Below are 21,502 nucleotides of genomic sequence, written 5' to 3'. Positions count from 1 at the left end.
AGACTTTTATCCGCATTCTCAAATTCAAAGTCTTCCTCTTGGGACAAAGCTCCACGCTTTCCAAGAATCCCAAGAGGAACATATGCCATCAGGAAAAACGATTAAGTATAAAAAAATAGCATGTTTGATAGTGTACCTCATCGCTTAAAAATCTGCATTACAGAAAATGTTTGTTCTTATCAGGGTTTTTTTTATCTTTATTACTGAATGTAGATGAGAACACTAATGCTAAACCAGGCCTCAGAAAGATACATATTAAAGTACAGACAAGGTTAATGCTTAATATCGAACACGAATTTAAAATAAATGCTGTTCTTTTGTACTTTTTATTCATAAAAAAATAAATCACAGTTTCCATCAGAAATATGAAGCTGCACAACTGTTTTTAACATTGATAATAATAATAACTATTTCTAAGCATGAAATCGTCATATTAGAATGATTTCCGATGGATCATGTGATACTGAAGACTGGAATAATGATGCTGAAAATTCAGCATTGATCACATAAATTACACTTAAAATTGTATTCAGATAGAAAAAAAGACTTTAAATTCTAATAATATTTCAAAAATGTACTGTTTTTACTGTATTTTTGATCAAATATATGCAGTCTTTGTGAGTATAAGAGAACCAAGACAACCAAAAGTTTGAATAGTAGAGTAAGTAAGTCATTCATTGGATAATTTACAATGATCCAATGGTGTTAGTTTGGGGGCGGGGCTATCTGATTGACCAAACAAGCGGAGTTTTTCGAATCCCTGTTTGATGTTTTAAAAAGGGGACATACTGTATGGCAGTAGCAGATAAAAAAAAAAAATCAATATTTACTGAACACATAAACATTTAGGTCTAGAATGCAACAACACCGCCAACATATTTTAGACAAATTATTGAAAAAGTAAAAGGGAAGATGTTTTATCAACACGTAAACCCAAGCCGTTCTAGACTGGCGCATTCACCAGCCCCACTCTTATTAAACAAGCTCCCCTCTGAGCTCAAATGGCAAGTCTGTGTCCCTCCTGCGTCTGTACACCATAGAATCATAAACTCCTGCTGTTACGTCCACATCAGCTTTACCATACACCCTTCCCTGTGGAGAAAAGTGCAATAAACAACAGCCATAAACAAAAGAGAAACAGCAAACTGACAGAATCTATTATATAACAATTATTCTGCAATACCATTATTCAGAGTTTGTGTGTACTACACCATGTGTCCTTTGAATTAAAACTAGGAATTAAGATATGAACTGAACAGTTGTGAATTAAAGATCACACATTTGGCATTAGATGCATCTTTCCAGACTGGTTGTTGGTTCACACACCCACCTCATGGTATCTGGAGACTGGTACGCGTGGATCCGAGTGGCCAGCAGGGGGCAGCAGTGAGTAGCTCTGCAGGTCCTGGGACGTCCCCCAGCCTCTAACCTCCTCATAGTCATGAGCGAGAGGGCTGGTGCCGAATCTGCCATCTGGAGGGAAGGAAACTCAGCACATGAATACTTCAGCCGTGAACCTTCAAGTTGCAAAAACTTTTGAACATTTGCTCAAATATTGAACACTCACTTTGCATAAAAACAAAAGAGAGTTTAAAAGCAGAGAATTTGGGTGATGAAGTGATATAAAAAAACTCCCCTCACACATTCACAGAGAAAGAATAAATGTCTTTGTAGGCAAGGATCACCATTACTAGTACGCATACTTAAGCCGGGAACACACTTAACAACTGTAAGGCCGATCATGAATGTAATTCGATACTACTGAGTAGGGCTGGGTATTGACACAAATTTCACAATTCGATTCGATTTTGATTCACAAGCTTGCAATTCGATTCGATTTCGATTCTGATTTGATTCGATTCAATATTGATTATTTTGGATATCAGTTACAATAAATGGCAAATTTTCTCAAGGAAATCAAATCTCTCAACTAATGCTGTATGGGAGTCGTAGCCAATAAGCTTCATTAGCCTAATATGAAGGTAATAATTAACTGTTTTGTAACTATACAAACACTTAAATTACACTTTTATTTATTTTTATAATAAGAAGATTATATGAAATATAAACACTTAAATGGTGGCTGTCATAAAAACTTTAAACTCTAAAAACCAGATTTATTCAAATATGCATTAAATATTGAAGAACATTAAGATTATAATATGTAATATGGTGTATATATTTAGCAAAATGCTCCTCTATAGGGTTATTTTTTCTAGCTGACTAACGAATTTATGTGGGTTTTCTGAGGTAAATATAACAATAACAATAATTAATTTTTTTGAATTTCTGAAGAAAATGGACGTAATTTGAAAATTGAGACTTTGTTTCATATCAATAGTAACAAAGCACAAAGATTAATGCGATTTTTTTGGATGCGCGCAGACGCGATACAGTGTTCCATTCATTCAAATGAAACAGGATGACTAATCGATTCTTGAGATTTAAGAATCGATATCGGTTTGTGAAAATGAGAATCGATTAATATCGAGAAATCGATATTTATTACCCAGCCCTACTACTGAGCATGCCCAAACAAGTCGCGTTAAGTCGCGACTTGTTTGGGCATGAAAAAAATCTGCTGCAGTCGATGGAAACAGTCTGTAAGTGTGTTCAGTTCAATCTTAGAATGTTACAGCTAGTAGTTAAGTGTGTAACCGGCATAAGTGATGTAATCCATAACTAACTACTAAATTGCTGTTTGTGCAATTAGGCGTGAATGATACATCAAGTCATGTGGTTTGATGAGAGATAAGCTATTTGTTTTTTTTTTAAGTGATTTTGCCAGGCAGGTGATAAAACCGGTGAACAAATCTCACAAACTTGTATACAGCGACACACAAAGACTCTGAATATACCCTAGCAACTGCCTAGCGATGGGCTATAACCACTCAGAACACCATATAAACTGCATAGCGATGAGTTACAAATAGGGATGGGCAACGATTAATCGCGATTAATCGCATCCAAAATAAAAGTTTGTGTTTACGTAATATGTGTGTGTGGTGTGTATAATTATTTTGCATATATAAATACAAACACATGCATGTATATATTTAAGAAATATTTGCATGTATGTATTTTATATATATATATATATATATATATATATATATATATATTTATACATAATTAATATTATGTATAAATAGAAATATTTGATGTATTAAGAACACATTTTTCTTAAATATATACATGCACGTGTTAGTATTTATATATACAAAATAATTATACACACCACACACACATATATCATGTAAACACAAACTTTTATTTTGGATGCGATTAATCGCGATTAATCGTTGCCCATCCCTAGTTACAAACACTTAGAGCATCAAAGCAACTGGATAGTGATGGGCTAAAACCACTCAGAACATTAAAGAAACTGCATAGCGGTGAGTTACAAACATTCAGAACACCATAGCAATTAGCAACAAACACTCTAGCAACTGCATAGCGATGCATTTACAAACACTCAGAACAGTCTAGCAACTGAATAGTGATGGGCATCAAACACTCAGAACACCTTATCAACTGCATACTGATGAGCAACAGACACTTAGAATACCCTAGCAACAGCATAGTGATGGGCAACAAACACTCAGAACACCTTAACAACTGCATACTGATGAGCAACAGACACTTAGAATACCCTAGCAACTACATAGTGATGGGCAACAAACACTCAGAACACCTTAACAACTGCATAATGATGAGCAACAGACACTTAGAACTCCCTAGCAACTGGATAGCGCCGAACAGCAGACAACAAGCAATCAGAACACTAGCAACTGCATAGTGATGAGGAACAAACACTCAGAACACCCCAGAAACGGCATATCGATAGGCTACAGACACTCTAAACACCCTAACAACTGCATAGTGATGAGCAACAGTCACACTAGCAACTGCACAGCGATGATCAACAAACAATGAGAACACACTAACAACTCCACAGAGATGACCTACACACACTCAGAACACCCTAGCAACAGCATAGTGGTGAGTTACCAAAACTCAGAATACACTAGCAACTGCATAACGGTGAGCAACAAACACCCAAAACACCCAAACAACTGTAAAGTGATGAGCTGCAAACTCCCAGAACACCGTAGCAACTCCATAGCAATGAGCAGCAGACACTCAGAACACTCTAGCAACTCCATAGCGATGAGTTACAAACACTTAGAACACCCAAGCAACTGTACAGTGATGGGCAACCGTTCAGAACATCTTAGTAACTGCATAGCGATAAGCAAAAAACACTAACATTAGCAGTCACATAGAAATGCCCTGCTAACCACCTACAACGCCCTAACATTGTGGCAATGACATTAGAAGTAAAATATGTCGTTTATTCTGGGGATTTTTGCTAAATAGGCAGGAAGTTATTTGAGAAAGGGAGATTATTTGAACCTAAAAAAATATAAAAGTTAAGCTTTAAATCCCTATAAAGTGTGCATATCCACATTAGTCTCACCATGATCCTCGGGGCCTTCTGGGTGAGTATACAGCGCAGGACTGTAGTAATAATGAGAACTCTGCTGCTATTGAGATGTAGGGGAAAAAAAGGACATCTTCAGTAGCAATACATATTTTTTTTTTGTAAATTCATGTGGGATATTCATTACAAGGCAGCAAACATTCTTTTTTTATGTATTTTTATCTGAACGTTATGCATTTTTATCTGAACGTTTTGCAAGAACAGCCGTTTTCCATTGGCTGCGTGAGTGTCCATTGATATACCCGTCCGTAGCTCTCATAGACGCTGCTGTCAGGCTCAGAGCTGCTGTCGATGAGGAGCGTCCGCTGTGCCGTGGCGTTGATAAGCTCTCTGCTCGCATAGCGTGTTGAGCTGCTCGACATAGACCTGCAGAAACAGAGAAACTTCACATTTACAAATCACAAATGCAAGTTAGAAAACCAGTCAAGAAAGAAGCACTTCTTTAACCAGCTAGGATTTTCCAAAAAGCAGTCAATAAATATAGTCTGGAAGTCTGGAAAATTGAAAATGAATGGGAAATTAAATATTCAATTACAATTTATTCACTTAATGCATGTTGTATACATACAGAGAATCATATATATATATATATATATATATATATATATATATATATATATATGTGTGTGTGTGTGTGTGTATTTATAATTATGGCATTAATTATTATATACACACATATAGGCTTATTCCATATCAATGTATTAAAATATGTTTAACATAATTTAAATTATTTAATGTTACAAACTAATATATGATATAGTTTATCATTTTGATTTTGATTTTCTAACCCGTATTTAATTTATAATCATCTTAACCACTAAGTAATGCCCACTTTTCACAATCAATTCCCAAAAGGTCAAATATATAATTGTATATTTCTCATTGAAAATCCTGGGATATGTGCTGCTTTACAAATGTCATTTCCTGTTAAATTTAAAGGTACACTATGTAACTTCTGGTCCTAACTAACAGTTAAAAAAATAAACTGCATGTATTTTGCAGAGGAACATTGTTTTGGTTGTGCTTTGGCTCTGCCTGACTTTGCGGATGAATGTGGTTATCCTACTGCTCACAAAATATTAATTACTAGGCTTAAGAGAAATAATAATAATGCAAATAAATCTGTTTAGATGGAGAGGATCTCAAGCTGACTAGCTGATAATGTTATAGTGCTTTTCCACTGCATTTTACGGCACGGTTCGGTACGGCATGCTTTGGCACTTTTCCACTGCATGGTACGGTACGGTATGGCTCGCTTTAAATGGTACCACCTCTGTTTAGATTCCAAGCGCACTGTACCGATACTAAAATGTGACGTGAACACACTGCAGATCACTGATTGGTCAGTCAGACAGAATTGTCACTACCACCGTCATTGTATTTGCGAGACACCAAACCCGCTAGATTAAAATAGCCAGTAATAGCTATCGCTGTCGCACCTCTTTTAAAACTACTTGCTTGAATAAAAAAGAAAGAAAACAAAGTGAAGACGTTCCTCTCGTTGGTTGCCGAGGACCGGATAAACTATAATGGTCAGACTATAATCCCACCCACTTTGAAGTGGTACTAATGCCGCGTTCCGGGCAACCTGTAACCCGTGTTTTTCCAAACTTATACCAAAGAACGGCAGTCAAACCCATGACTTCCCATCCGTGAATTCGTACTAGATCGATGTACTCCCAGTTACGAGTTCTCACTTCACATAGCCCGTCACATAGAACCTATACAAAACTACAATGACAGCCCCTACGGATGCAGTATTTCTGCAGGCCGCACACGGTAAGAATACACTTTAGGACAATATAACGTTACCTAGTTTTCCATTCCAGTCCATTGAGTGCAAGGATAAATTAATACCAAATACATTTCCAAATATACAAATAAAGTCAAATAAAAGGTATGACAGGTACATTATCTTGCCTCATGCGCTATTTTTCCTTCTCAGTTTCCCACAAATAAACAAGGAGTAAGCACCTTTGGCGTTAAAAATCATTCCAAATGCGCGTGAGTCCCGTAAGGTCCGCCATGCTGGTTTGTTTACATCTAGCTACCACAATTCCTTGCGCTCAGGTAGTTTGGCGTGAATGACCTGGAATGCTACAAAGTCGCAAGTCGTGATTTACGTGCTCAAAAACCTGCCTGGAACGCAGGATAACTAACTGCAGTGCAAAAGAAAACCGAGCTAAAGTGAACCGAGCCGTGCCGAGCCGAGTCGTACCGAGCAGTGGAAAAGCGAAGCGTGCTGAACCGCGCCAAGCTGGGCTGAACCGTACTGAGCCATATCAGCAGTGGAAAAGCGCCATTACTGTAGCATTACCCATTAATATACCGTACTTCAAAACTCCAGCACAGTGCCACATCAACCATAATGAAATGATCCTTCACAATAGATAATACTTTACAATCAACTCTGTTAGAGAGATACGTATGGCAATTTATATCTTCAATAAAATACATCACATGTTGAGGAATGAAAACACCAACTCCATGTCCCTTTGACAACATTTCACATCCCTCAGTTCTCACCATCTCTGAAAAACCAAGCTAATGTTGGTTCTTGTTTTATTACAAGCTCTGTCACATTCTCCTTTTGCCAGTAGACTCTCTTCCGTTGGGCTTTTGTTTTAAACGGCTGATTCCCCTGAGATGGGAGAATCGTTTTTGCTCGTTGTGACAACTAAACCCTGCCACTTCCAGACGGCTCAAAGTAGGTGGAGCAGCTTTTCTCTATTTACAGATATGACTAAACGCACGGGCGAGTGAAAACCATCCCAACAAGTCTAAAATATAAACACTTATAATAGGCTTACAAGTTACCATAGTGAATCAGGGCAAGACAAAAACGCGTTTTGGTAGGAGGATTAATCTCATTGCTTACATTTATGGCTCGTTTCCACCGAGTGGTACGGTACAGTTTGGTTCGGTACGCAATTATTTGCGTTTCCACTGTCAAAAGTTGTGAATGGTACCAAAAAGCCGAACCGTACCGTAACACTTTTTGGGTACCCTTTCGTTAGGGTACCTAGCACAGTGAAAGGGTCCTAAAAGGTGGAGCTAGACTCACTGCAGAACGCTGATTGGTGGACAGAGTATCGTCATTTGCGCGTGCTACAAGGGCATTAGAAGCATATAGCTGAAATATAATTCTACTGTTATTGTGTCACGAAATGTAGTTTTAAGACTTTTTCAGACGAGAAAGTTGTTTTTTAAAAATCAAATCTGTGGTTTATTTATAGATTTTTGATAATTTGACTGAGATTCATTCCAAGCGATTACCGGACACTCGCGCTCGTGTCCCCCGCCTGGAACAGCCTTTCCTCGGCTAGTCATCCTGATGTTTACCGCTGACTCGGACGTCTCTGTAGTGGTTAAACATGAGATATAGTTCGTCTTGTTTAAACCTAACAGGTGATCTTTGGTCTCGTGAATCTATAATTCGTTTCCTGGCCAATAGTTTTGGCAGAATTAAGGCTACGTGAAGTAACTGAAGTTTCATATCTTTGAGCACTGAATTTGTATTTGACTGACTGAATTGTTTCTTGATATTATTTAAGCTTTACTGTATTTTGTACCTTTTACGTATACTTTTATAATTGAAAAAATTGAAATTCAACAAAAAGAGATAGTTTTGTCATTTATTTATTTTATTACAAGATCATCTGTAATGTTGTTTATTGCAACATTTGTAATGCGATATGAAATACATTACATTAGATATTGCCTGGAATATGTTTAAGATTTTTAAATTTAAACGAAAAGAGGCAGGGTTGTTTTATAATTAGTTTTGTTATAAATATAACGTTACATACATGCAGTGATAATCTATGCGTTGCCTGAACCACATTTTTGTGCTTTAGAATGTTTAAAATGTATTGAAATGAAATCGAAAAGAAGCAGAGTGGTGTTTTAGAACATATTTCGTTTTATTGTTGCCTAAAATGAACATTCAGAGATAACCGGAGTCACAGAGCCAGAGCGAGCTGAGTGCCGCGCTCAAGAACGCGCTGTTCCATTAGCAGAATTACTGGACGCGCGTCCTCGGGATCTTGAGTCGGACTTTGCGTTGGCTTCTTGGAAACGCCTAATGCCAGCGCTTGTTTCTAGTGACAAACATGCCGCGAAGCAAGAACAAGATCTGCTGTCTGTCATCCATTGTTGTTTACTATGTCGCTTTCTTCGCGCGAAAATGACGTTGATCGCTTCTTTCCAGCATACCACGGCTATCAAGTAAGGGTACTGTTGGCGGTGGAAACGCAAGCCTGATCATGGTGTACCCGACCCGACCCGTACTGTACTGTACCGTACCGTACCGTACCCCTCAGTGGAAACGAGCCATTAGTCAATTTTGAACAAAAACAAAGTCGCATTGTGCCCCTTTAAAGTTACATGCATTTAAGTTAAGTTACACACCTAAGGCTTAGGTTTCTCTTTTTTAATATCCAACTAAAACTCCAAAACTTTTGTCTATTCTGCCTTTTTTTTCTGCTCATGACTCTGTCAAATGTAGGCTGGTGAAATAAAAACTCAGTACTTCTCTGGAGTCTATTTATGGAGATGCAAGCTAAGCAGCATTTCTATACACCATCTTGAGGGTTTCTATAGCCACGGGAAGCAGGAAGGCTCACCCAGACAGGCAGAAGTTGTTCTGAATGCCTTCGAGCCATGGCAGCATGCTGGTCTTGCTTGTTAGTGCGGCTTTCTAAGCCACACATCACCAATGCTATTGCTCACATTAAGGCGTAGGGGTTTGTTCACTCTCCTAATCCCAAGCATTACACTATGGCAGTAAATAACAACCTAGAAACCAGGTAACAAGTTTTGCGGTCACATGTTCATCAGAAACTTAATTTTTCAGGGTTAAGACACCTCAGGGTCAGGACTGAGCGGGCAAACTTGCAACAGAACATGACTGACCTCTGCTCCTCGCTTTTCGTCTCCTGTGAAATGCTCCTGGTGTCCCCTGGAGGCCAAAAAACAACAAAACAAAGGAGAGTGGGGCTGTTAGAGGGCAAAGGTCACAGGAAGGAGAGCAATGACAGAAATGAAAGGACACCAGAAAGACAGAACACCAAATTGTTTGTGTACGGAACATTCATCATACGCCATTTCAATTATTGGTTCCTCCCTACAAATTGTGTTGTGACAGTAGCTTTAATAAACTGATAAAAAGGGCCGTCCAAATTGAAAGCGAGAAGAGAGGACGACAGGTTCATGAATAGAGAGGAATCGAAAAAAAAAGTCGTGAGCGAGAGATGAGAGGGGAGAGACAAGACACCTGACAGTTTGAAGGAAGGGGCGAGGCGAAAAAAGAGACAGATGGGGTGAGTGAGAGAGAGAGAGAGAATGACAGAGGACGAAAGGAAGGGGCGAGATAAGGGGAGAGACGAAGGGAGGAAGTGACAGCTGCGCTGGAAAGGAGAGATGGCGGGATGATGCAGATGGCTGAGGAGCCAGTGAGCGAGATAAGAGAAAGAGAGAGAGAGAGAGATGGATTTAAAAGTGAGAAGTCATATTAGGATTCAGACAGTTCATCCCTTTTGCGCTGCGTGCTGTCGCTGAGAGTCGACCTGTCTGGGACACGCTGTCTAACAGTGCAGTGTAGAAGCGGTGACACACTGAGGAGTTTCGCTGTCGGATACCTTTCAGGCTCCACCCTCTGTTTTTACATCTGACCAATAGAAAGCAGCTCAGTGGATTTAGGATTAACAGGAGGCCGCCCACAACCAGGATCACCACGGCATAGACTGGAAGACCACGACCTGTTGAAGAACAAGTGTTTTTTTTATTTATTTTTTGTTAACTTCTGACCAATTAAAAACTGTCTGGACAGGAATGTGAGAAAGTGCAGCATTCAATTTTTATATAATACAATTCAATCTATATGTTTTTTTTGTTTTTTTGTTTTTTGTTTGTTTTTTAACCACACAGTAAATCATAATTTAAAATAATAATAAAAACAATAACAATAATAATGATACTTAATATTATTGTTAACCATTTATTATTAATTAATTATGAACTATTAAAAATAATAATAATACAAATTATTAATATTTTTAGATTTTATTATTATTTATTTATTTATTTATTTATTTTGGTAACGACTCGTTTACTTTGTCCGGCTAGCGTTGAATAGTGGGACTAATGCCAATTTTCTTATAATTAATTTTAATTATTAACCAGTGCTATTTTATTATCATTTATGCAATATTATAGTTTTTGTTAATGTATTTAATTATATTTTATATTTTCTTAATTTTAAAGGTTTAGTCCTTTTATTTTAATGTCTATATGCAAGTCTTAGTTTATTTCGTTTTAGTTATTTTAGTACTTCAATTAAACAAAAATGAGAATGTTGCACTACAACTTAAATAAATTAATTGTAATTAATTTGATCTTTAGTTTTTTTTTTGTTTTAGTTAATTATAATATCTTGATTGTAACTTCATTTTTTATATACCAATTAAATAAATTAAATTGTTTAAAATTAAAATTGTTTTAACATAAATAACTTTTCCACCAAAAGTACTGACTTAATACATCCACTAAAAATCACCCTGGGACCAGTTTCTTAAATGTATTTGCAAAAACAGCTCAGAAATGTGTTAGCTGGACTTACTTAGAGCATCATATGTTGCTACTAGATATATTGTCAAGCAGTGCAATGGCAATTTTAAAGCATGACTTAAGCATTCAAAGACTTTTTGGGCACAACATACATATATTAATGGGAGCTGTGCCATATATTTGTTCATGAAGTTGAAAGATGTCAAGAGGATAGCACAACTATTCTCTGTCACTGTCTTGTTGGATTTGCAATATGTCACTGTTTTGTAGAAGAGAATGTACAGATTTGACACGCTCGAGTCATGCCTCGCCGCGTGAAAAGACCTCCAATGCCGCATGAACTAGTTTATTCACATAGACGAGAGACATTGATAAATCTCTCCCTGAAAAAAAAAAAAATCCCTCACAGTGTATCATTCCCAAATCAATCTGATGACATAGGAACTATCCAAGGAAATTGAAAACCCTAATGAATCTTTTCTACACAAACCCAATCAAAATGCAAAGCAGTATCCGGAGGACCTCGAATTTGCCGCAAGCTAATGTCAGTTTATTCCGTATCCCGAATCAAGGGTCAATAACTGCCACTGTGTCCCGTTAAATGGCACCAAAGCGTTCAGCCCAAGCAAAACTGCACCAAACCGCAGAAGAGAAAACACTGAGCCCCAAGGCTTTATGAAAGCACATGAAACAGGCCGGTAAAGGCCATGGAAACTGAAGTACGAACTGAGAAATTGATCTGAATTCTGGGGTGTCAGGCCTTTTCTACATTTGATAAATAGCAGCTGCAGTGAGCCAGAGGAGGAAATGCAGCACCTGCAAAAGCTGAATCCTGGTCTTCTGGTGAGACCCCGCCGTCAGCTTCCCCCGCATCTGAGAGAGAAACAGAGACGTGGTAAATCACTTAATGCAGAGGTTACAGAGCGCAGTCACTTTCTTCTGCTCTGACCATGAGTCTAAGCACAGAAAATCCAAAGCGAATATTGATTCATGCATTGTTCTTGTTAGCAATGTTTTTCAAAACCACGCTGTATTATGTAGAACCTACCACTGGTACTATGTGTAGTCGGCATTAGAGTCCATTAGAGTGGACAGCAAGTACAAAGTGGAAAATAATGAATTCTAATGTTTAAAATCAAAGATTATAGACTTAGTCTAGCCTGAAAAGCCCCACTGTGATATGTAAAGACTTGTGTAAATGGCTTATTTAATTTGACACAAACAAAATGAGGTACTTGAAAGGACTGTACAGTACTTTCACACCATTGTTTTCATTCGCATTATATTACATGTGGCTTAAACTGAGTTGAAATAAGGTGATTGCAGAATCAATTGCAGTACACATACCTACAAAACTCACTCATGCATGCTTTTTCGTAGTCTAGTCTGTACAAACTGACCTGTTGTAGTTGTTATTTATCCATAAAGGGGTAGTTTAAAAAAAAATGCATCTCATGCTATCACAGTGAATTGGATTAAAGATTTCACTCTTAAAATAAAATAGAAAAAAGCAACTGTTTCGCTTGATAAGACCCTTATTCATTGTCTGGAATCCGTTAAAGCATTTTGAACAGTTTGCAGTTTGCACTGAAACTGTCTTTTGGACCTTGAACCGTTCGGTTCCCATTGAAGTCCATTATATGGAGAAAAATCCTGGAATGTTTTCATCAAAAACCTTATTTTCCTTTCGACTGAAGAAAGAAAGACATGGACATCTTGGATGACATGGTGGTGAGTAAATTATCAGCAAAAGTTTTTTAGTAAACTAGTCCTTTAAATTGTTTTAATATTTCACAATATTACTGTTTACAACACTATCTCACGACCAATTCGTACGAATTCGACGCATGATTAAAAAGTGGCTAATTCGTACGACCTCACTCGTACTAATTCGTACGATTTGTCTAAACCCACGTGACTGTTAGGTTTAGGGGCGGGGTAAGGGGTAGGTCATTCGTACGAATTCATACGAATTGGCCAATTCGTAAAATATATTCGATTTAGCAAAATCGTATTAATTCGTACGAGTGAGGTCGTATGAATTGTTACGAATTAGCCACTTTTTAATCATTCGTCGAATTCATACGACTTGGTCGTGAGATCGGGTTGCTGTTTACTGTGTTTTTGATCAAATAAAGGCAACCTTGATGAGCAGAATATACATAAATGACATAAAACATGGCAATTACAAAAATTTAAGACATTTTAGAAAAAAAAAAGGGGGGGGGGGGGGGTAATTTTGGTATTTTCTTCACAAAAAGCCATTTCCCTTTTCACTGTGTGTGTGTTTCTATGTGAAGAGCAGCTTGGATATTCTTAAAATAAAATATACATTTTGTGCTGGGTTGAGATGGGTTTGTTATGATGAAAGTGAGTAAAATATATCAGGCTTTCCCTTTAAATAGCTCATAACTCTTAAATAACTAAGGTTTGTCAGTTCTGACTCAGTAGCAGACCCATGTTGTGTTTTCTGTACTTCCGTCAGCTGCCTGTGCTCATGACTAATTTGTTTTGCAAATCAAATGCTATGACATTACAATTGCAGAATTCATTATGTTTGCCGAGGGAATGTAGCTTATCATCATTTATCATACATCACACGGTTTTGTTTTCTGTCTCTCTCCCTCTATCGCTCGATTTTTCTCCCTCGCGCAACCGGGCAAAATACAGACTGAAATATGCATTCAGAAAACACACTGGCGCACTGATTGGTGTAGACGTTCAGTCATTCGGCTTATTTGCATGAGACTCAGCCGTGATCTTTGCCTTACAAATTAGATGTGATCGGTCAGATTGATGAATGGCTCATCAAATCAGTGGAAAGTAAAGCCTGTATCTAAACCTACAAGAAAACCCACCGTGGTCGGTAGCCAAATGATGAATAATTTGGTTTATGTGTCGGGAAAGCTTTATTAGACAGGCTGAGCTGAATTTACCAGCAGTGGTGACTGTCAGTATTTTGTTGTTGTCTGCATAGCTGCTCTCTCCCATTGTATTGAGAGCGTTGACCGAAAAGTTGTACGCAGTGGAAGGGTTGAGGCCCGTGACGGTATACACCGTAGCTGTCGGAGGAAACACGTCCACATACATGAAACTCGCCGATCCTGACCACTGGTACCTGCCAATAAAACAGATGCTAATGTTTACATACAGTGCTTAGCATACGTGAACACACCCATGCTAAAGTTGAAGGAATTAAAAATCATCTTTTGAAAATTAATCTTAATGCCTTAATTAAAAAAAAGAAGGAAAATCCAACCTTTAAGGACACCAATTTTCTTTGAGAGTGAATAATGTAGTGTAAATAAATAAATGTTCTTCCGTAAAATATAGGGGGCATATAATAACATGCCCTGATATACAGAGCCGGACAGTAACAGAGTACATTTACTTGAGTATGTGTATGTGTTTGAGGGATCTGTACTTTACTCGAGTATCATTTTTGGGGAGTACTCATGACTTTACTCAAGTACATTTGAGAGGGAAATATTGTACTCATTACTCCACTACATTTCTGGCTATAACCTTGAGTAAGTAACCTTGAACCTGGGAAACCCTCAATTTGTTGTTTCCCTCTCAGACGTGATTGGATTGTGCGGGCGCCACTGATTGGGACAGCCTATCAGGAATCACCTTCAGCTTTCCGGCAAAGTCAACTCCATGGTCAGATTTAGGTAAGAGGCGAAACCATGGACGAAACAATGGACAAAGACGCAGCAGGTCCATCCCGTGAATGTGCCAACCCGTGGAATTTGAATTTTCTGAAATTTTCTCAAATGTTAAATAAAGCAACATGGTAAAAAGATGAAAATGACTTGATTTTACTTTCAATTCCTTTTACATTCCCAAAAGGAATTAACATTAACATATTTCATAACTCCATGTAGGACATTTCTGTTCAGAAATGTAAGCACTGTGGCTGTAGTAATACAATATTTAGTAAATGTACTCTTGATACTCAAGTACTTTTAAAAACAAGTACTTCAGTACTTTTACTTAGTAGACATCTGACTGTAGTACTTTTACTTGTACTTGAGTAAAATTTAGCAAGGGGTAGCCTATCTGTACTTTTACTCTCAAGTAATAAAGCTGTGTACTCTGTCTGCCTCTGCTGATATAGAAGTCAGGACACCCATATATTAATTTCCCTTAGCATATTTTTATTTTTAAAGGCCAGTTATTTCATGAATACAGGATACAATGCATCCTGATACAGTTCCCTTGGCCTTTGAAATTAAAATAGCCCCACATCATTACACACCCTTCACCATCTCTCAATGCAAATCAAACCAGCTATAGGCTAACTGAAATAAAACCATGCTTGCCTCATTGGGAATTGACTTCTATGGGCACCCTGTATTTTAAGAAATAACATTTATTTATTTATTTATGATACATTCTTCATTCACAAAGAAAATTGGTGTCCTTAAAGTTTGGATTTTTCCTCATTTTATTTTTTTTTTTAAAATAAGGCATTAAGATCAATTTCCAAAAGATGTTTTTAATTCCTTCAACTTTAGCATGGGTGTGTTCACTTATGCTAAGCACTGTACTTGCATATGTTTTTTATTATTTATTTATATACATTTCTAATCCATGTATTATCACATAAACATCTATGTGAAAACCTGAAATTTAAAAAAAAAAAAAATCAATTGATGTCCTTATTATTATTTATTTTCATACAATTTCATATTAAACTTGAATTTATTTTTTATTCCTATTATTTTTTTTAATGTTCTTAAATTATTTTATATTTCACTTTCATTCAATGGGGTCCAAAATCTAATTACTGTTGAAATTGCTTCTTGCATTTTTTGCATTTTTTGCATGTTTTTTTTTTTTTTTTTTTTTTGCATTTTGCATTTTGCATTTTGCATAAATGCATGTCATTAGTAATTTGTATCAAAAGGTGAATATAATTTGATGTTTGGTTTGTAAAACCTGATTATTATGTGATCCAGCATGATTTGAGAATTATCCAAAAAATGAATTAATGGACAAGAAATGTTTAAGTTTCTGGACTTAATGTGCTCACCTTGAGTGCAGGATGTTAAACATTTCATATTAATTTTACGTCATAAATGTCCTGTGCTCCCTTTTGAGGGATCTCAGTGCGGTATTATTGCATACCCCACCTAAAGGGACAACACGATGATGCAGGAATGCAACCCTGAGATGTTCCCTTCTGACTTTTTTTGAGGTTTTACACTTTGAGGAATAAAGTTTTACACGTTATTTTTAAATTTGAAGTTTAAATCAGATTTTGAATCCACACTTTCAACGTAATCTCAAACTTTTGAACCAGACAGGACTGAATTACTATGAAATAAACATACCTTTCCTATCAGGGAATCATAGAAATGATGATGCCATGGACTTAGATAAACATTCATATCAGCCAACTGAAATGTCTGCAGTGTTGTCACACTAGACCGAGAGATAAAACATATCCACAACGAACTCCACGTTTTAGAAACCTCATAGCTGCATTTATGACAACTTCACCTGACACGGAAGTTCTGAGTCAAACCACCGTCAAACCCGGGCATCCACTCCAGAGTCACGGAGTTATGGTCGACACGGAGCAGCTTCAGGTCGGACGGGGGGTCGGGGTGGTCTGAGAGAGACAGAGAACACAAGCTCATTAAAATAAGAAAAAAAAAAAAACAAACAAACTACAACCTAAATAATTTAGCACTGCATCCAGAATGTTTATTTAAGAGGAGCATAGAGGCCGAGAGATCAAATTAACAGGCTACTGTACGGACAGAAAGAAATATGTGTGTCAACACACTATGAAACTGGTTAATTATCTTGTTGGCACTCATGGGAGAGAGTGAAGGGGTCAATCCGAAATAGCAAAGCAGGGAGCAAAAATCTGCACCGTTCTGTTCCCCAGTCGACTGATGATAAGAGGCAAATAAAATTTATTATCGCTGTGTCAGATTAATTATGAATATTCACGGCAGTAAAATCAGAGAAGGAGGTGTGGACAAAAAGAGGCGGATATTGGATTGTATTTCATGGTTTTTATGATAAACATTAAAACGTGCCTGCCCGAGTCGATTCCACAGAGAGAGAGCGAGAGAGAGAGAGAGAGCAATGAAAGAAAGAGCGTACAACATAGAACTAGCTCTCGTGGTCAGGAATCAGTAAAAAAATGTTTTCAGTGTACCATAAATATTCAGAATTTCATCTCTTTTTAATTTTTTTGTATAACAACCTTGGTACAAATCTCCATTATTAGTGTGTTAACAATGTGTGTGCAGTTTTAAAGCCAAGGGTTTCCAAATGGTAATCGAGAGCGCATTTTTTTAAAGGAGATTTCCTGAAAATAATACTCTCAATGCTGGAGAAATGGAGAGGTGGTTTTGCAACGTAAAAAAAAAAAGTAACAATTAGTATAACAAAGAGAGAGGGTGGTAGTCATTGTGTGAGAGAGGTAGACAGATCGATCCACCCAATTGTTCTGTAAATAAAACGACAGACTGAAAACGAGCGGATGTTGATTACCACAACTTCATAATTAATTGATGCTCAGGTCGAGAAAAACAATCTCATTGTAGGGCAGGATTCTCTTTCATGGCTCTGCTCCTCATCATTGTGTGGGTTTATGAGTTGGAGATAAGAAACGCGTCGCCTAGACACCGGTGTCTGTTTATTTTCATTTATTATGCTTTTATTTATTCATACATTTATGCTAATTCACTTTCACCTTTCAGTGGGGTTCAAGAGAGCTAAAGCTGACCATTCCAGCTTGGCCCTGAACCGCTCACTTCCTTTTTATACGTACTGGTGCTGAGGAGTTGGATGTCTAGAGAGTCTTCTCCCATACTGTTGCGGGCAGTGCAGGAGAAGATGGCATAGTCCAGAGCTGCACTGACGTTTATGACGGTCAGAATGCTGGTGTGGACGGTACCGGTCACCACCGTCTTCTCCTCGTACCTGTATAAGGTCAAACAAACACTCAAATGAGACATTCAGTATTAAAGCACAGTTTTATTATTATTCCAAATAACATTTCAATTGTTTTATTTTTGCAGGAACTGATACACTGCCGTTTAAAATTTTGGAGTTAGTAATATTCAAAAAAGACTAGGCTGATTATTATCAGATTGGCAGATGATTAAGCAATTTCTGTATTAATTTAAACATATTTCATCATTTCACAACAGAAATCAAAACCACCGTTTTGTCTGTATTTGCATTTATGTGATAACCACTGGTCAAATGGACTGCTATCACCTAAAGGATTATTAGGAACACCATATTAATACTGTGTTTGACCCCCTTTCGCCTTCAGAACTGCCTTAATTCTACGTGGCATTGATTCAACAAGGTGCTGAAAGCATTCTTTAGAAATGTTGGCCAAATTTATAGGAAACCATATTCCAGTTGATGGAGATTTGTGGGATGCACATCCAGGGCACGAAACTCCCGTTCCACCACATCTCAAAGATGCTCTATTGGGTTGAGATCTGGTGACTGTGGGGGTCATTTTAGTACAGTGAACTCATTGTCATGTTCAAGAAACCAATTTGAAATGATTCAAGCTTTGTGACATGGTGCATTATCCTGCTGGAAGTAGCCATCAGAGGATGATGGCCATAAAGGGATGGACATGGTCAGAAACAATGCTCAGGTAGGCCGTGGCATTTAAACGAAGCCCAATTGGCACTAAGGGGTCTAAAGTGTGCCAAGAAAACATGGCTCACACCATTACACCACCACCACCAGCCTGCACAGTGGTAACAAGGCATGATGGATCCATGTTCTCATTCTGTTTACGCCAAATTCTGACTTTACCATCTGAATGTCTCAACAGAAATCGAGACTCTTCAGACCAGGCAACATTTTTCCAGTCTTCAACTGTCCAATTTTGATGAGCTCTTGTAAATTGTAGCCTCTTTTTCCTATTTGTAGTAGAGATGAGTGGTACCCGTGGGGTCTTCTGCTGTTGAAGCCTCAAGGTTGTGTGTGTTGTGGCTTCACAGATGTTTTGCTGCATACCTCGGTTGTAACGGGTGGTTATTTCAGTCAAAGTTGCTCTTCTATCAGCTTGAATCAGTCGGCCCATTCTCCTCTGACCTCTAGCATCAAGAAGGCATTTTCGCCCACAGGACTGCCGCATACTGGATGTTTTTTCCTTTTTCACACCATTCTTTGTAAACCCTAGAAATGGTTGTGCGTGAAAATCCCAGTAACTGAGCAGATTGTGAAATACTCAGACCGGCCCGTCTGGCACCAACAACCATGCCAAGCTCAAAATTGCTTAAATCACCCTTCTTTCCCATTCTGACATTCAGTTTGGAGTTCAGTCTTGACCAGGACCACACCCATAAATGCATTGAAGGAGCTGCCATGTGATTGGTTGATTAAATAATTGCATTAATGAGAAATTGAACAGATGTTCCTAATTAATCCTTGAGTATATATAATTCAGATAGATAGATAGATCAGCAGAACACTCAGCAGAACTACCATCTTGAAAACACACACAGCTATTTAAATGGGAACTCGCCATTGTCTTCTACTGATCTTACATTATGCAAATATAATACTACAGGCTAACTAGAAGAAAATATTTTGGGTCTTTTTCCATTTTCCGAAAGGACAACAAACCAAACCAAACCAAATACAACAGGTCTTAAAAACCAATACTGGATGAAGCTGTACTTATGACAACCTGGGGTTGCCCAAGTCCAAGGGGAATCCATTCTTTGTCCAGGTGAAGTGCACACGAGGAACGCCTTGTGCCTGACACACCACATTTGCATCATTGCCGCCATCCCCTCGGCTGGCCACCTTTCTCCACTGCGGTCCCTTCTGAAGCTCTGGAGCAACTGCAGGAACATGGAACAGTGTTTTGAAGACCAGTACTCATTTACAAGAAACTGAACATAGCCTACAGTACCGTTCAATTAATTACCGTTTTTAATGGTTTTTAAAAATGTTTCTTATGCTCATCAAAGCTGCAATTATTTTAATAAAAATGGTGATATTGTTAAATACTGATACAATTTGTAATGACTGTTTTCTATTTAAATGTATTTTAAAATGAAATTTATTTGTGTGAATTTTCTTTATCATTACTCCAGTCTTCAGTGTCACATGATCCTTCACAAATCATTCTAATATGACGATTTGCAGCTCAGAGAGAAAAAAAAAAAATATATATTATTATCAATGCTGAAAACAGTCGTGTTGCTTAATTTTTTTTTTTTTTTTTTTTGGTGGAAACTATTATTTTCTTTTCCATTATTCTTTGATTACAGTTTTTCTCAGTCGCTTTGGCGCATTTCTCACATCACTATTACAGTTTGTGCAGTTCTCAAAACAATTAGTAACTGCAAAACCTAGTTGATAACCTGCAAAAGCATGGAAAAAAATGGATACCTCATTCCTCAAAAGCAAGTATTCATGTCAGTGTCAGTAATGAATACAAGATGAAAAGTCCTGACACTATTGTTTATGTTTTCAAACTCTGTAAATGTTTTCCAATGCAAGTCAGATCTTGGTGACACTGCCTGAAAATGCTCAAGACAGCACTATATACTATTTGCACAGCCATTTGAAAACTACAGTAAAGTTACACATTAGTGTATTTAGTACAAGACACTGAATATGTATGTTTCACGTTTTAACTGAATATGCTCTTTGCAATGCTTATGTGTTCACAGCATTGTGCAAAAGAAAAAAAAGACACCCTTATTTATATTTATACACACACACACACACACACACATATATATATATATATATATATATATATATAGAGAGAGAGAGAGAGAGAGAGAGAGAGAGAGGTTCACCTGAGAATTTAGAATAATTTAGGATTTTGTTTGAAAAAATATAAAAAATATAAAAAAACCATTCAAAATTAGCTTGACAGATTTTGACAACTAGCTCAACATTTTTGTATGTGATGACTCAAACTATTAGTTTTATATGGAATGACTATTCAGCATTCACAAGTATAGTTAATTTTGACTGACATGACATTGTGATAATGTTATAAAACAGCAGAGAGTTGTATGAAAGCAATTGATGCATGTCCAAAATCATTTGCAATTTGTTGGAATGAATGAGAAGCTGCTGCTATGATGTGCACAAATGACTAAATGTTGTGGAGGTTGAACTAACTGTTGTGCAAATGTAAATAGTGATGTGAAAAATATACCAAAGCAACTGTGAAAAACTGTAATAGAAAATTTAAAACAACCGCATTTATTTTAAATATGTTTTTTTGTAACAACGTAAGAGTCTTTACTGTCACTGTTGATCAATTTAATGTACCCTTGCTGACTAAAAGCATTAATTTCTAAAAAAAAAAAAAAAAAAAAACTTAAACGTTTAAACAGAAGTATGTATTTTTGGAATACATTTTTTATACTGAATAAATTTAGTCTGTTATTCACACAATGCATG

General features: G+C 37.2%; 1 protein-coding gene across 8 annotated transcripts in view; it reads right to left on the bottom strand.

Moving 5' to 3' along the window:
- Positions 1–312: 312 nt before the first annotated feature.
- Positions 313–21,502, bottom strand: part of nphs1 (NPHS1 adhesion molecule, nephrin) — a 185,646-nt gene continuing 164,456 nt past the window's right edge. For 7 of the 8 annotated variants that reach the window (XM_089121041.1, XM_089121039.1, XM_089121044.1 and 4 more), the window contains 11 exons: positions 19,761–19,917; positions 17,868–18,019; positions 16,580–16,691; positions 14,008–14,189; positions 11,888–11,944; positions 10,144–10,263; positions 9,419–9,464; positions 4,747–4,870; positions 4,481–4,547; positions 1,331–1,473; positions 313–1,092 (listed from right to left, as the gene is read on the bottom strand). In XM_089121041.1, the coding sequence (XP_088977167.1) occupies positions 976–1,092; positions 1,331–1,473; positions 4,481–4,547; positions 4,747–4,870; positions 9,419–9,464; positions 10,144–10,263; positions 11,888–11,944; positions 14,008–14,189; positions 16,580–16,691; positions 17,868–18,019; positions 19,761–19,917 (1,277 nt within the window). In that variant the 3' untranslated portion in view covers positions 313–975. The remainder of the gene's footprint in view (positions 1,093–1,330; positions 1,474–4,480; positions 4,548–4,746; positions 4,871–9,418; positions 9,465–10,143; positions 10,264–11,887; positions 11,945–14,007; positions 14,190–16,579; positions 16,692–17,867; positions 18,020–19,760; positions 19,918–21,502) is intronic. The other variant, XM_089121045.1, reaches the window with a different exon arrangement.

Source organism: Pimephales promelas, chromosome 16 (genome assembly GCF_988280905.1).
Source record: "Pimephales promelas chromosome 16, fPimPro1.hap1.1, whole genome shotgun sequence".
Classification (NCBI taxonomy): domain Eukaryota; kingdom Metazoa; phylum Chordata; class Actinopteri; order Cypriniformes; family Leuciscidae; genus Pimephales; species Pimephales promelas.
Note: the sequence above shows the minus strand (reverse complement) of the source record. Positions and strands in the feature narration are given on the sequence as shown.